The following is a 16305-nucleotide window of genomic DNA, read 5'->3' as shown; positions in this document are numbered from 1 at the left end:
AGTGTAATCAGTGTAAATAGTAGAATTAATTATTTCTTTACTCAGTGTTCAAGCCAGAAATGTTTTTAAGCCGGGTGGGAAGAATTAGTGGGTGGCAGCCCTTGTATTGTGACTCAACTGTTCAGTAAGCACCCAAAAACAGCCGGGTGGTTGCTGAAAAGTGCTGGGTGGTGCACCCGGCTAAAAGGGACTGGGGAGAACACTATACTTTTACTGCTTCAGTCTACTAAGCCGACTGGGATATATTGCTTAACTGCAGTAGTAGGTCACCACCCTAGCAGAGCTGTGCATATTGAAGGTCTCAATAGATAATAATTTTAACCCTTTTGCAGCCAAAATGAATGCTTAATATTTATTATTATTAAAATTATATTGTTATTGTTGTTAAGTGCAGCTTTAAATCACATAAGTCTATTGCCCTACCTTATCCAGTTTTCTTTGCAATATCCTTAGCTTGACTTCCTTCACAACATTCATGTGGTACAGAATTAGGGGGATGCCAAGACTCATAGGAGTTATCAATATAGCAGAAGCTTCGCTGTTGTTAATATTGGGAAATGAGCCCACAGGTAACCCTCCCTGAAAATGCCAGGCAGCCATTTTCGATGTTTATTCAGCACAGGAGCTAACTGCCAATAGGCTGTAGCAGATAAGTAACCTTGAAATGCTACAAAAATATATAGACATGTCAGTTGCTCCATTAAAAAAGCAAACAAAATCTAATTCAGTTAGTGAATTTGTCTATTATTTACCCCTTAATAATCCAACTTCATTCTATACCTATTTTATGATTTGTATTGTATAAATCATGTTCATGGATGCTTAGGTTTTCCTATAATAGTATTATGGGCAGCAGTTTACTATAAATGTGTGTATTTTTTTTTCTTTTTCTTTTTTTTTTTGCAGCCGTTAGAATTACTGTGGCATTCCTTAGATGAATGGTTAGTGCTTATAGCTGCTGAACTGACTCAAAACAAGGAAACATCCACTAATATTGCCTGCCTTTTACTGAAACAAAATCCAGTAAATCAACAAGATATTTCTCTAGCTCATCATTCAGACTTTGGAGAAGATGGGAGCCCAGAACATCTTTCAGTATTGCCAAGCACAGGACACTTTGCTAGCTGTGAAGCTGCCGTGAATCAGGAAGCTGTTGCAGATGGTCAGGATGTTATCTCAATGACGGCAAACCGTCTCAGCGCTGTCATTCAAGCCTTCTATATGTGCTGCTCTTGCCAGATGCCTCCTGGGTAAGTATTTTCTATTCATCTGCGTAAAGTGTAACTTTTGCTTGGAAGTTAAAAAATGTTTTCAAGTCATTTTTTATCCCAGACAGTCTGCTTGACTGGAATTTCTGTACACTGTTTGTAACGTTTTTATTGTAAAATGTAGTCAAGGGGGGTGTTTGATATTTTAAATCTTTATTTTCCTTGAAAGACTTGTTAAAGAAATTGGCAGATCTCATTGAGAGAGGGAGAATCAGCACCATGGGTCATTCAGTTGTCTTTCAGTGCTCATTTACTAATCAGGAAGATGCTGATGGGAGGTGAGAGAGCAGAGTAAAATTAGCTAAGCAGTTTGCTACTTTTCCTCCCATTTGCTAGTCACAGGCAAGGCGATGGACAATACCAGCATACATACAACAGAGGGCAATCTAGGTTTCTGCCCATTTATATAGGGTTGCGTAGCAGAGCTGTTCAAGTCTTTAAACTAACTGTAAAAATAAATCCTTAGCAAGAAGAATAGCTTTCATATATTTATTCTATATATTTAGCTGTTTGCCTGGAGTTTTTTATTTTATTATTAAAGGGAACTGATCTTGTCAGTGGATGATGAGCTTCTTGTAATAACGCAGTATACTCCTCATTTTATGGCATTGAAATACCTGTTTGCGCTGCGTCCCAGGAAGCCACCATCTTTGTCCCAGACTTTGGGGCCCACTGCAATCCTTTTTAGCCATATCCATACCCAAATTACTGGCAAATCTCTATAGCATAGACATTTAATTGCACATATTGTCTAAGACTAACTTTATTTATTAGCTTAGATAACAAAAATAGATATAGTATTGAGTTTATATTACAAAGGCCAGTCTGCCTTGGTGATGGAATGAAGACCATCTATCCTCCACTAAACTGTGTAAAGTGAAATAATCTAAAGCTATGTATAAATAAAATGATTGTCACCAGAGAATAATGATCATAGTCATCTTGGGCAAACATCTGACATGTGCAGCAGTCCCTCAAACCTATATGGGAATGACCGCTGTACATTCTAATAGAAGAAAGCAGGCCCCCCTCTTAGAACAGAATGGCCTTCTGTGTAAAATGTGCATTCCTTCATCTGTCGCTGGAAGGGATTACAAAAGATTTTTCTAGCAACAGTCATCTGATGTCTGTGTGGGTTTTAAAGTTTCCAATCCACTTTAGTCTGAGGTGTTAAATTTAGGTTTTTCTATATCTGCCTATTCCTGAGCTCAGAATAAAGATGGGTGAGTCCTGTAATGAGGAAGAGAATACAGAGCATTACCTAAGTGTAAGAAATTGATCAGACGCTACAAGAACATTACACAAACAAGTCCAGTTAAATATGACTAACTTATACTAAATATATAATGGCCTGGATAAATAAGAACCTCTAATGAACATACTTATTGAGAATTATTCATTACACCAAGTTTTATTTATCATTCATTAATGCATTCACATTTTGTGCTAAGATTGGCCTAACACTGGTGTATTGTTCTTTTTAACAAAGAATTTGAGTAAGAACTGCTGGCTTATATATTTAGGTTTTTTTTTGTATGCTTGCCTCGGTGCTGTTATTTGATACTTTTTGTGGATCAAACAAGCTTTTCCTAACCAGCATTCTTTTTTTAAATTAAACTTTTAGAATGACGTCTCCTCGCTTTATTGAATTTGTGTGCAATCATGACGAAGTCCTTAAATGTTTTGTTACAAGGTAAGTTAACACATTATGCACATGTAACATTTTATAGCAGCGGCCCCCAACCGGTGGTCTGGTTCACGAGAAAATTTTGGTGGTCTGTGGCTCTGGCTGGTGTGCCCCCCAGGGGGGTCAGGAGAAGGACCCCGCTTGGGGGGGCGCAACGGCCAGAGCCGCGGACCATGTTCCCCATACGGATCTCAGGCTCAGCCCTACAATGGGAAAGTGGGCGGGTTCTGGCGTCATGACGTCACTATGGGGAAAGTTTCTTTCGTGCATGCGCGGTCCAAATTCGTCAATTTAGTGGTTTGTGACAACCAAATTTCAAAATGTAAATGCCTATTGATTTAAATTGCCCTGTTGCATTGCTTTTGGCTTATATAAAAAAATATTAGAGAAAGAAAAAGGGGGGTCAGTTTTAGTGTTTTCCCCGGAAAATCTTTTCAACTGGGGAACATGACAAAATAGCCGGGGAACAGTCGAAAATAAATAAAACTATAATACAGAATAATATAAAGAGAGTTATAAATCAAACACACTTGCATACACAAGTAATAATGTGATAAATAATAAAATTAAGTTAAAATAATAAATAAAACACCTTGGTGTGTGCAAGGGTTTTGTTAGGGCTTTTTGCCAGCGGCTCACTTTTGCCTAATGTCCATATTAAATTATATTTTTTTTTTCTTGGGAAGGAGGATAAAAGATAAAAACAAAAACAATTTTGGATTGGCATTTGTTTGCCCTTTACACTTTCGTTACTGATTATAATGGTGATAATGATTGAAGGGTTTTTTTTTGCATTTGCATATGATTATAAATAGCCTGATGCCAGTAATTGTCTAATGTCTTTCAATATGCTGCGATGCAAGTTGCCTTATAAAAAAAAAAAGAAACAAAGATCACCTTCAGCATATGCTTGTGACTTCCTTTTCTATACAAATCCTAATGTAGTTATACTTTTAGTCCAGATTTCCAGGTTAGAGATATTAAAACTGCATTTCATGTGGATGGCAGATAGTGTTGCAGGCCCTCACTCCTGTTTAAGGATAGTTGTTCGGTTTGACATAGATGACCTCATTTCATTCCACTTGGGAACCAGTTGTCTGTTTCCAAAATGTGGATCTTGCTATCGTCTATGGAAAATATTCCTTTTGTTAAGCTGGAGTGCTTGATCCAGGGCTGCTGTTTTTTTTTACTTGCTTCACTTCTTACTGAATAGATGACCCAATGTAGCATTACTATATTAGATATTTTAAAACATGAATTGCATATGGCCCAGGTCATTGATTCATAAATGATGAAGAAAAAAATTAGTGACAGCCCTAAAGCATGTACTTGACAATGCATTGAACATTCAAAAATCCTTTTTTCCGTCTTGACAGGGCCATGTAGTTGAGGATCTACATGTGATGTTTTTAACAAACTGACAAATATTAATATTAAAAATCAGTCTTTTTAAAAATGCCATAATCTTGAACCCAGACTCATGCTTGCCAAGCATGCCAAGTGCTTCAACCAAATGCTCCTTGACATCATAAAGAAATATTGATATTTCCATTTTTCCTCTGTGGAAAATGTCATTAGGAAACAATTGAATGAAAAAAACACATTTTACTAGTTTATAAAAAAATTTCTTTTGTTTACAGAAATCCCAAAATCATATTTGACCACTTTCATTTTCTTCTGGAGTGTCCGGAGCTAATGTCAAGATTTATGCACATAATAAAAGCACAGGTAATGTTCTACTAACTTCTCTCTCTCTCTCTACTAACTGTTCTCTCATTTTTCTAGTTTTTACTAGATTTACTAATAATTAGTAATACATGCATGCTAATATACTTGAAAATACAATTTGTAAATTTCAAAGTCTGACCTGATCAAAATGTTTTGTCATCTAGAAGGATTATAACTTCTTTTAGCTTTTCATTGCTGTGTTTAGGGTGTTTTTCACATACTGTATTTAAAGTAACACATTCCATTTTGTCATTGGTAGGGAAAAACTCCCTTCCACCAAAAAACATACAATAAGTGTTACCTCTTTTTTTCCTTCTTGTAAATCTGTATTACAAATAGTAGCTGCAAACCCTACCAGATTGAATTAGGTTGGTCATCCACTAAATCTCTTTTTCTTGAAAATGAGAAAATGAAAAAATGTTAATAAAGTTGATGCCTTTTTTTACTTTATTAGTAAATAGTAGATTTACAGTATTTGTGTTTATAATATGTAAATGCAGTAAATGGCACATGATGGTGAAGGTATATTATTATTCATATAGTATGGTAGTGTCTGGTTTTGAAATTTTTTTTGTAAAAATACCTCTGGTCTTTTTTCATCAGTATAATACTACTTGCAGAGTTCTGTGTCCACGGACAGCCAGTCATCAGCTAATTGTCAGCCATCAGGGATTTGAACTTTTAAAAATGTTGAGGATTCCAGCACTGTTCTCAGGGGATGGAGGAAGCAAGGAAATGGTGAAAGGTTATATTTGCATAGTTTTGCTTAATTTGCCTGGATATATTAGATAAGTTTAATGTGTGTTAAATGTGCATTATTTTTTTAAAGCTCTCATGGTCTCCAACAAGACCTCTTTGCACTTGGGTTCTCAGAGTAGCCAGATTACAGTATTATAGCTTTTATAGGGCTTTTCTTTTGGCCTTGGAGACTGAAGATAAGGCTTTGAGGATGTTTTTATTCCAGATGGTAGCCCCAGAGGGGAGATCTGTTCTTGAAACAATTTATCCATCAACCACCTCTAATTGTAATATTAATCCTTGCTGAATTTGTTACAAATTTGCTATGTACTTTTTACTCGCTAAATCCCCCTGACACAGAATTTTACTTGATAAAGTAAATGGTCCATCAATAAAGGAGTATTTCACATGTGAATGACAAGCATACCAACAGCAAGCAGTGTTCTTTATAACACTTTCAGGGGGAGAGTGTGTCCTATTTAGCAAAGCAAATGTAGCAATCCATAGATCATCTTGTGTTGTATGTAGCAGCTTTATATGGTACACCCAAGAAAAGTAGATCCAAAGCCTATTTTTTTTGTAGATATCATTTTCAAATGTGTTCAGGAAAGCATACAATACTGGACTTAAGGTAGAAGTTAAAAAGGCATGAACGTCCTCAAAAATCAAGCATATTAATGAAGGAAGAATGCAATATTTATGGCTGTACAGATCCTTTTGGTTTTCTATGTTTTAAGAATAGACAGTATTCTATATTATTTGTAGGAGTAGAACTGCCGTTTGGCTATGTCACTGAATAAAGCAATAACAGATACACAAAGGTAGACATTGTTTAATGACTTGTGAAGATAATTGTATAAAAAGATGACAGACTTGCTGATAGTAGTATAGAACCAAGTTTATATACGGGATAAACAATAATTTGAATTTTATGAAGGTTTTGTGTTTTGCTGGTTTAAGCATAGCATTTACACTGTAAGGGTATAATACAGCTATGGAAATTCGACCATGGAAATGGGTAACAACTCATTTGAGCGCATTGGGGATATTTTGCTTTTATGGCATCTTGTAATTAAGATTATGTTAAAAAAATGTAACTTTTGAAAATAGGAGTTTTTGATTGGTACAGTTGTGTGATACTTTTTATAGATCCAGTTTTTACAGTCATACTGTTCTGGGTGTAATAATTACAATGTGTCTGCAGAAACACCTCAATTTACTATCAAGTTGGTAGCCATCCTGAACTGACATTGACCTGGGGTCTTTTAATTACAGAAATATATCTTGTGTGTTTTTTGTCTTGTAGCCTTTTAAAGAACGGTGCGAGTGGTTTTATGAACACCTACATGCTGGGCAGCCGGATTCCGATATGGTTCATAGACCTGTGAATGAGAATGACATATTGCTAGTTCATAGAGGTATGGCCTACAAATCTCCTTGTTTAACCCAGACATTTTTGTTTTAACAAGAATGCAATTAATTTTTGTTACATATTTAGATTCTATTTTTAGGAGCAGTTGTGAAGTGGTGTTTAAATCAAACTGTGAAAAACTTAAGCAAGGTATTGCTGTGCGTTTTCAAGGAGAAGAGGGCATGGTATGTGCAAACTTGTGATATTTCATATTTAGAAGCTATGTTTATGCTATAATTTATTAATGAAAGAAAAAAAAAGCATTTTTTTCCATACTTTTAATTGCATTATTAGGGGGGAATTTTTCTTTCTTTATTATGCCCAGTATCATAGCACCTGTTCCAAAACTATGCTGAGAGTCCAAAGCAGGCCTCATTAACAGTCTACATAATCTGTCTTTAACCTCGAGGTACCAATGTACCATGCCACAAAAGTCCTTAAATCCATTAGGTGGAAAAAAGTAAGCGTTTGGCATGTCTCACCATTAGTAATGAAAAGCCTCTGAATGGCATTGTGGGTTAATTTAAAGTAGAATTGCATTCTGGCAAAATATACGCTAAAAACAAAGACCCTATTGCCCAAATAGTTAGTCAACCTGCCTTTGTCCAAAAGTAATGCATATACTTTTCCCACTCACTTTATTTCCTGCTCTGACCTGAAGTGAGGGAAATATTCACATGAATCCTGACCCAGACACCAATAGAAAACTAACAGAGGCTTTAACTTTATCTCTCTAAAATGAAGTGGAGCTGGAGCTGGGCTTTAAGAGTGAGTAATTGTTGAAGGGTGCTACATTTAGTGACTAATCTACAAATAACTATATTTATTTCAATATCAATGTTATAGAAGGGCAGACATAAACAAATATAAAACCCTAGAATAATGTTTTAAAAAATGGACTAAAAAATACACAATGTTTTTTCTAAAACAATTTTACAAAGGCCCCCTAGCTTAAAAGCAGCTCTATCATACAATCCATTTATATTTCTCATCCATACTGCTCTTTCCATCCCGGCCAGAACTTGACTGGCTTTGGTTGTGGTCTGACAGAAGTAACAGATTTTTGGCTGTTAGTTTTATGATAATTCTCAGCCTAGTACCTGTCCCCTGGAATGACATCGTTAAGAGCCAATGGCAAATTCTCAGCAGTGCCAAATATATATAAAAAAAATAGGTTTTTTGATTGTACCATAAGGAAGGCCATATGTTTACCAAGGGCTTTTGCCTGTTGGTATTCCCTGTTTATGTATTAAAATTGTTCCATTTTCAAAATACGGTTTACATTATACTGTTAGCCTGACTATGAAATTCAGACACTCAATACCATCTCCCTAAATCATGGTGGCTCTAATACGCAAATCTCCACTATTGTACACAAAAATAATGGTTGGTGTCTTTGGTTAGCGCTGGGATTTCTTTGGAATGTCTTGTTATATGGTGACAATACTTTGTATAACTTTTGTTTTTGGTATCCCAAGGCTCACCGCTATTTGTATGTGTATTTTTGTATTTAGCGTTTTTCTTCTGTGTTTGGTTATTAAAAAGTCTAAGCATTTTTCCCCTGCCTTAGGTGTGGCATAATTTATGGAAAGCTTTAATACAATTAATGCAGCAGGTTAAATCAAGTATGTTCAATGAGGTGCACAAAATAATCCAAGCCATTGGGTTTTAAGTATATGTAGCCTTTTAAGTTGTAGAGTTTATGATTTTATTAACAGAAATCTAAACCTACTAACTGATTAATTCGAACTGATTATAGTACAATTTTGTGTGCATTTCTATCCTAGGGACAAGGAGTTGTGCGGGAATGGTTTGACATATTGTCTTCTGAAATTATCAATCCTGATTATGCCCTTTTCACACAATCAGCAGATGGTAGGTAATCAGAAGCCATTTAAACAAACTAACAATCACTCTGTGGAGCTATACATGCATGGGATTCACCGCTCCAGTCCACAATGCACTAATACATTTCATTTTTATAACTGCTTACATTCTAACATGTCTTATGCTGCCGTATTTCAATTAAACTATATGCTTATGTATTTATAGTTTGATCTGTCTGTTATGTGGGAAGGATTCCTTAGCATGTATTGTTTTTATCTTATGAGCACTGTCTATTTTTACTGTCAGTTACTTTCCTGATAATTTCATTTTTTAGGAGAATGCATAGAACCTGATTTCTAAATGTCTGAATTAGGATTTTTAGGGCCCTACAGCAGTGATTTAAGGTGGTGAGGGAGCATTATCAAAGCAGGAGGCAGTTTAGGGTTCACATTTACATATAGAAATTAGGGAACTCTATGTAATCCTAGTTTATTAAGTGCAAGCCATCGCAAGTTTCCAAGTGTGTTTGCCTTTCTCCAGCAGTAGATGTCCCATGGCTCGGTTTCTCCCATTTTCATCTTCTTTTCAGCTTCTTTTGGACCCAATGGTGATTTTTTTATTCTTCAGCAAACTAGCAGTGATGATGTACTTCCCATGCATGCACCAATGCACCATGAAGTACATGATCCTGGCAATGGGTGGAACTTCTGGCATTCTATAAGGGTTTTGGATGTACATTTCCTACAAAAGAAAAGCAAATCTGACAAAATACTTACCACGATTTTTGTGGAGGGAGTTTAGTTCTCCTTTAAGTGCATTTGTTGTTTTGTAAAATACAGTTTGCATGCAAGGAAAGGTAAAGGGTATAGTTATTTTACGTTTATGTAGTAATAGTATTTTGTAAGGATATTTGCCCTTGTTTCCTGACAAAACAATCCAATTAATTGCCTGTTGGCTTTTCAGTTTAGGGAGAGCGTCATTTCCCTCCCAGTGATGTTCTAAGATGCTGAAGGGGTAAAGAGAAAATGCTACATAAAGTCAGCTGGAGAGAGAAACCATTGAATTAATTAGGTGTCACATTTTAATCTGACTTGAGAAGACCTTTGAACTAACATTTATAAGATACTATAAAACTTTAACTAACTGAAACCCTAAGCAGTGTCTTTCTCTGTAGCAAAGGTTTCTAAACGTTTAAATCTATGGACCCAAATAAAAATGTTACAATGGTACAGAGACAAGTAGCATTAGATATATAACTAAAAACAAAGAACCAGTAGAGAACTTTACTTCAATTTCATTACCAAGACCTTCATCACACATCCCCTGATTGTGCTATCAATCATATTTGCTGTGCTATCACTTGCCAAAAATCTGCCAGGTTTGACCCATTGTTTTAGGATCACTGCTCTAGCACTGTATTATGTTTATTACTAAACTGCAGATGCACTTACCAGTTTCAGCTCTTTTAAGCTGGTTAGGTGAGGTACCCCCTGCAGTAATTTTCAGTTGTCATTTTAGGTCTCTTGTATATCATGATACTGTGCACTCAAATTTTGTGTTGGCAATGTTAAATGCATTCAAATTTTCTAGTCTTTAATAAAAGTAACTTAAAAATTGATGTTAATGATTTAAAAATGTGTTTTCCATTTTGTCAACAGGGACAACGTTCCAGCCAAACAGTAACTCCTCAGTAAATCCAGACCACTTGAACTATTTCAGGTTTGCTGGCGAGATTCTGGGGCTTGCACTTTATCATAGGCAACTGGTCAACATTTACTTCACCAGCTCGTTTTACAAGCATATCCTTGGTAAGGGTATAAAGAATTAAAGAATTAGGAGAACAAGGGCCATTATTAAATAATTATTTACTTAAAGTAAAGCATAAAGGGGAATGTGTGTGCAAAAGGATTTGATTACTAATAAACTAGATTTTTAAGCAAGATTGTAGTTTGTCCTAGATATAATTACTGTTGCTTTGACAAATAAGGCCATACAAGAAATAAAAAGAAAAAATACAAATTTATATATTGCCTACATTTGCCTAATACTGTCATTACATAAAAAAATCTATGCAGCCATATATATATATATATAATCTCAATATACACACACAAATATATTCTGGCCCTTTCTAGATGATTTTTGGTTTAATTTCATGGCTGTAATACTTGGATGGCAAATGTGTACTTCATCGTCATTTTTCTTAATGGCCTAGCATGATGCATGGGTGACTTTTTCAGCATACTGCTGGGAATACTGTTAGCTGTAAAGACTGCAGTCATGACCCTTGGCAGACTGCAGCATTGAAAAGATGATGATGTCAGAATATCACATCTGTAATTATTTTTTACAAATGATCAGAGGGAGATCATTTGAGATGCAAGTATTTGTTTGTAAGTGTAGTTACCTAGGACTATTTTATTTGATCATTGTTTGTGAATCAGGCCCATACTGGCAATATTTCTTTGAGCAGCAGTTATACTTGGAGTGAATCAAGTGATTCCTTAAAACACCACACAATACATTTTTTTTATTGAATGCCTGTGATGGGAGTGCAGGAATACATGTCAAAGATTCAGAATTTTATACTCCTAACAGATTGAAGATATATACTAATAAAACGTTGAATAGTCTGAATAAGAAAAGTTATTTTTTATGTTCAGGATAGCATGCCAAATATTCTGAATTGTGTGGGCTCTTAACAGTTTGAGGTTATTAACCAATAAAACATTGAATAGTCAGAGAAATATAGGAATTGTTAGATTTTATAACCAGCTGCATAAAATATATAGGTTATAGTAAAATCAAAGCTTAGTTTGAACTACCAAGTCATTTTACATGAATGTGCTGCAATCCACTTCTTCTCCTGAAGAGGGCAGCATCATGCAAGAGATGCCGGAATGAGTAAATTTGATGAAAGGAACGCTCTTCCTAAATATCTGCATGCTTTAATACTGCAGGTATCCCAGTAAATTATCAGGACGTGGCCTCCATTGACCCAGAATACGCAAAGAACTTGCAGTGGATTTTAGATAATGATATTAGTGACCTGGGACTGGAACTGACTTTCTCCGTGGAGACTGATGTGTTCGGAGCTATGGAAGAAGTGCCCTTAAAACCAGGAGGGGCCAGCATACTTGTTACACAAGAGAACAAGGTGAGTGATGAGATCAATGTCAAGATGTGCTTGTAAACTGTCTCTGGAAAGATACACTTCACGCTCTGATGTGAGCCAGATAAGACAGCATTTACTCCACTGGGGTACGGTATCTGTATGGGAAATCCAATCGTTAGGAGTCTCTGCACTGCTGTTATTCTGTGACATTACTAATCCATCATAATATTAACAGCACTAAACTGTTTTATTCAGTGACGTCCATGTGCGGGAACATCTAAACTGTTTGTGTGCAGTTCAGGTTTAGTTTGATAAAAGCTCTAGCCATATTGCTCATATTTCACAATAAATGAAGGGCACGCAGACCTTCTGTTTGAGTATATTGCCTAGCAGTGCACTTCATGGTTTAGAAATGTCATGTTCTTTATTCTGGCTATCTTTGCAATGTCATTTTGGGAAACACAGCTTCCAATATTAATATTTCCTTTTAATCAGCAGCATGTTATCCCTACAGAACCCAGCGGCTAAAATTTATGACAGCTTGCTCATTTGTTAGCGGCGTTTAGCAGAAATCATATGCATTCCGTGTGACGATGCTCTTATCCATCATTTGTCACAAAGTGTCAGAGCAGAAAAATGTTTAGATTCGGGTCTCTGACACAGTTTTAATTATGAACATCCATTTTGTTTGCTATGACAAATACACAGATGTACTTCTAGTAGGAAATCAACCTTATGTTTCAGGAAACTGGGAGAATAATTTACACACATATATAATATATATATTATATAGATTATTGTAGAATTGCTTGGTTTCACTCTATAACCATTGCGTATAACATATACTGTTTTTTCTTATGAGCCAGTTCCAGGAATAGAATGACATAAATTATGTGTCATATATAAAACATTGGTTACGTTAAGGAAAATTTAGGCTGTCGTCTAGTGAGACAGAGTGATAATTGCATTGTCTGACACAGATTAAAGAAATTCTGCCAGTTACAGGTCAGGCCAGGGTTGTTCTGGGAAGAAGAATATAATGAATATTTAACAAACCACAGGCAATCATTTCGCCAAGTAAAACACGCAGGAATGATGGTAAGATATTGCTGGTTTTTATAGGGGGTGAAAAGCTTTTCCTGCAAAGCAAACCATGCCAAGCTTAAGGAACGCCATTTAAAAAAGTCACCCTAGAAAATGCTATGTTTTCATGTGCATAAAACTACAAATAAACTTTACTGAAAAGCTATTCAGCTTTTAGTGCAGTAAACAGCATCATTAGAGACCTTGTGACTAAATTATAAAGAATGTAAAAACATATTTTTCACCTCCTAGAAGCATGCGTTACGAAGCTGCATCAATCTATTTATTCGCATGGCCTAGTTTTAATGGCATCGTTGATTTAGAAAGGGCATTAGTGTAATGTTTTGAAATGTTTTTCATATCAACTATTAACCTGGACAACAAACAGCAGTGGCACATAAATGAATGTAAATGGAATATGTGTTTTGTAGTTTAGGTCTTGATCAGTTTCTAGGGTAACCATCCATCTTTTTGTAACTTGTTAGACAGTATACCTTTTTTAGTATTATTTTTTTCCCTTATACTGTTTTCTGAGACTGTCTTCAGTTTTTTTTCTCTCACATGCACCTTTTTTTTGTTCCATGTGTTTGCCTAGTAGTTTACTACTTTTGTCTGTCCATTTACTGTGTTGTTTCGTTTATATAGTTAGCCTTAATGTTAAAGTCTGTTCATTCCAGATGGCTGACTGCACTATGCCCTTAGCTCTCCTCCTGTAAGTGTAAAGAAGACTGCTGTTCAACAGCAGACACACAGGTTTGCTTGTTGCCTGTGTTGGCACAATCGTTCATTCGTGCTGAGGGTCGCAGTGAAGTGCATTTCATTAGCTGCAAGCAGCGTCCAAGTACTAGTGGATATGAGAATTACCTCACAGACCACTGGCTAAACTATTACATTGCATTCCCACACACGTGCCATTAAAGATTCTAGAGCTCTTCTTGATGATTGAGAGCTTTCTCTGGTATTGCATGTACTGATTTATTACTTGTAATTTGCACAACATGATGTTTTTTTATTAACTAGGAATATAAATATTTCCCATTGAAGTCTAATAGTAAAACCTTGCTTGTCAGAGCGTGGAGAGGCACTGACATCTCATACACCAAGCCTGTCTTGAGGAGGCTAGCAATATCTGACCTTACTGCAGTATCTCTGCAGTTAAAATGGGTATAGCAGTTCATCCATTCAGGTATAATGGAATTCTGTCTGTGCTCATCTCTGTGAGGTGGACTGAGTTCCAATTGCTTACCAAGGAGGAGACCTTCATGTGACTGGCGAGATTATAGAGTTTAGAACTATCATGGCTCACATTACAGCTTAGTTGCATATGGTTACATTGTTTATCAGGTCTTAAAGAACACAAGTCCATTCAGTTAAACTACTAGGGAAATAAATACATATACTAAAAAACCTGCATACTCTAGATCAATGTTTCTCAACCAGGGTTCCTCCAGAGGCTGCAAGGGGTTCCTTGAGCAATGAGCAGTTTGTGTCTCTCTGGTCAATTTAACTGACACCGATGATCTTTTTGGCTAACTGTAATGGTGACATTCATTCCACTGGTCAGCAAAGTAAGAGGTATTCTTCCCGAGGATCACCAAGCTATTGTACTGTGAGCTATGGATATAGTAATTATAGCAGGGGTTCCTTGAATACCTCAAAGTTAGTTCCCTTGTGTTACAGAGGTCGAGAAACACTGTTCTAGATAGAAACCTATATGCACCAATAATCCAGAGGAAGGCAAAAAAACCCTTTATAAAATAATCTTCCATCTGCTCCAATAAGGGAAAAAGTTCCTTCTTGATTCCCTAAAGTAATTAGATCTTCCCTGGATCAACAGTCTCTGGTGTCATTCATTTTATGATGATAATATTCAGTTATATTCTGTGCATCTTAGTTAGTTTGTCACGTTGAAAAAAGACATAAATCCATCAAGTTCAATCACTAGAGACCCTATGGACATAGTCGATCCAGAGGAAGGCAAAAAAACCCTGATTCAATTTGCTCTAAGAAGGGGAAAAATCCCTTCCTGATTCCATGAGGCAATCGGATGTCTCCGTTATCTTTACTTTACTTTGAAACTTTAATACCCGGTCATATTCTGTTCTGCTAGAAAAGCATCCAGCTTTTTGTTAATCAATCAAAAGAACTTGCTGAAAATACTTCCTGAGCGAGCCTATTCCACATTTTCACAGGCCTTACAGTGAAGAATCCCTTCCTTATCTGGAGCTTAAACTTCTTTTCCTCCAGGCGCAAAGAGTGTCCTTCTTTGTAATGATCTCAAACTGAATAGATGTGAAGAGAGTTCTCTATATTGATCCTTTATATATTTAATTATTTATTTGAACATATCCCCCCCTTAAACATCTTTTCTCAAGGGAGAATAGATTCATTTCAGCTAATCTCTCCTCATGGGTGAGCTCCTCCATTCCTTTTATTAGTTTAGTTGCCCTTCTCTGCACTTTCTTTAATTCCAGTGTCCTTTTTGTAAACTGTCCTTTTTGTGGTGCCCAAATCTGGGCTGCATATTCCAGATGTGGTCTGACCAATGCTTTGTACAGGGGCAAATCAAATGATCTAGAAATACATCTAGTGGTTGCCTAAAACAATCTATAAAATGTGCTAAAATTAGTTCCTGAGGGAGTTTATACCACATTCTCTCTCACAGAACTTACTTTGAAGATTTCCTTCCTTATGCGGAGATGAAACTTCTTTTCCTCCAGACTCTAAATAATTGGCACTGGGAATGACTTTTTGCTGCAACCTCTCTATAGCAATGGTGGCTTTTAGTCATTTTTCATTGAGCAGTTTGGTTAAGTTGATTGCTAAATGATCTGGCACTGCTGTATTGATACTAGATTTTTAACTGAAACAGTCACCAATTCACCATTAGAAAGCTAATGTTTGTAGAAGGCTTCAATCTTTGCAAAAATGGAAAACCCAATATCTGCCTGTGCCCCTCAATAGAAGGTTTGTTGTGCTCATTTGGTCTAAAACCTGAACAGGAATTGAAGTTAAATAACCCTGCTGGGAATACAAGCAGCTATAAAATCCTGGCAAAACACTACTCTATTCGATCATTTGTTTTCAGAATAAGAATTCCATGAAATACCTGGGAAGTTCCCTTGATTCTGTTGGAAAGGATGTGAAGTAAAATTGTCCAAATAGGGAGAGACACACCAGTAGAAAGTTAATAGTTCTAACCCTAACCTAAACTATCCAAAACTAAGAAAAAGACTGGTCAGGAGTTGGGTTAAAACCAGAGGTTTCCTAACTGACAGTGCAGAAAGTTCCAAGTTGTAATTCCTTGTTAATTCTTCGCCTTAATATAACTGATACTCACTTACTGATTTTACTCATTAACCACCCAGTAAAATCTAAATTAAAAGAATCCCATCACAAGCAATTAAACGACACAGCATATAAGTACATGCTTCATTCCAAGGATATC

General features: G+C 36.1%; 1 protein-coding gene across 2 annotated transcripts in view; it reads left to right on the top strand.

The window, feature by feature from the left end:
- The window catches only part of HACE1 (HECT domain and ankyrin repeat containing E3 ubiquitin protein ligase 1), a 59990-nt gene that overhangs the window by 19706 nt on the left and 23979 nt on the right, over window positions 1-16305 (top strand). For both annotated transcript variants that reach the window (XM_072408703.1, XM_072408702.1), the window contains exons 12-19: window positions 907-1250; window positions 2893-2961; window positions 4596-4683; window positions 6728-6839; window positions 6920-7017; window positions 8620-8707; window positions 10318-10467; window positions 11620-11816. In XM_072408703.1, the coding sequence (XP_072264804.1) occupies window positions 907-1250; window positions 2893-2961; window positions 4596-4683; window positions 6728-6839; window positions 6920-7017; window positions 8620-8707; window positions 10318-10467; window positions 11620-11816 (1146 nt within the window). The remainder of the gene's footprint in view (window positions 1-906; window positions 1251-2892; window positions 2962-4595; window positions 4684-6727; window positions 6840-6919; window positions 7018-8619; window positions 8708-10317; window positions 10468-11619; window positions 11817-16305) is intronic.

This window comes from Pyxicephalus adspersus, chromosome 4 (assembly GCF_032062135.1).
Source record: "Pyxicephalus adspersus chromosome 4, UCB_Pads_2.0, whole genome shotgun sequence".
Classification (NCBI taxonomy): Eukaryota; Metazoa; Chordata; class Amphibia; order Anura; family Pyxicephalidae; genus Pyxicephalus; species Pyxicephalus adspersus.
Note: the sequence above shows the minus strand (reverse complement) of the source record. Positions and strands in the feature narration are given on the sequence as shown.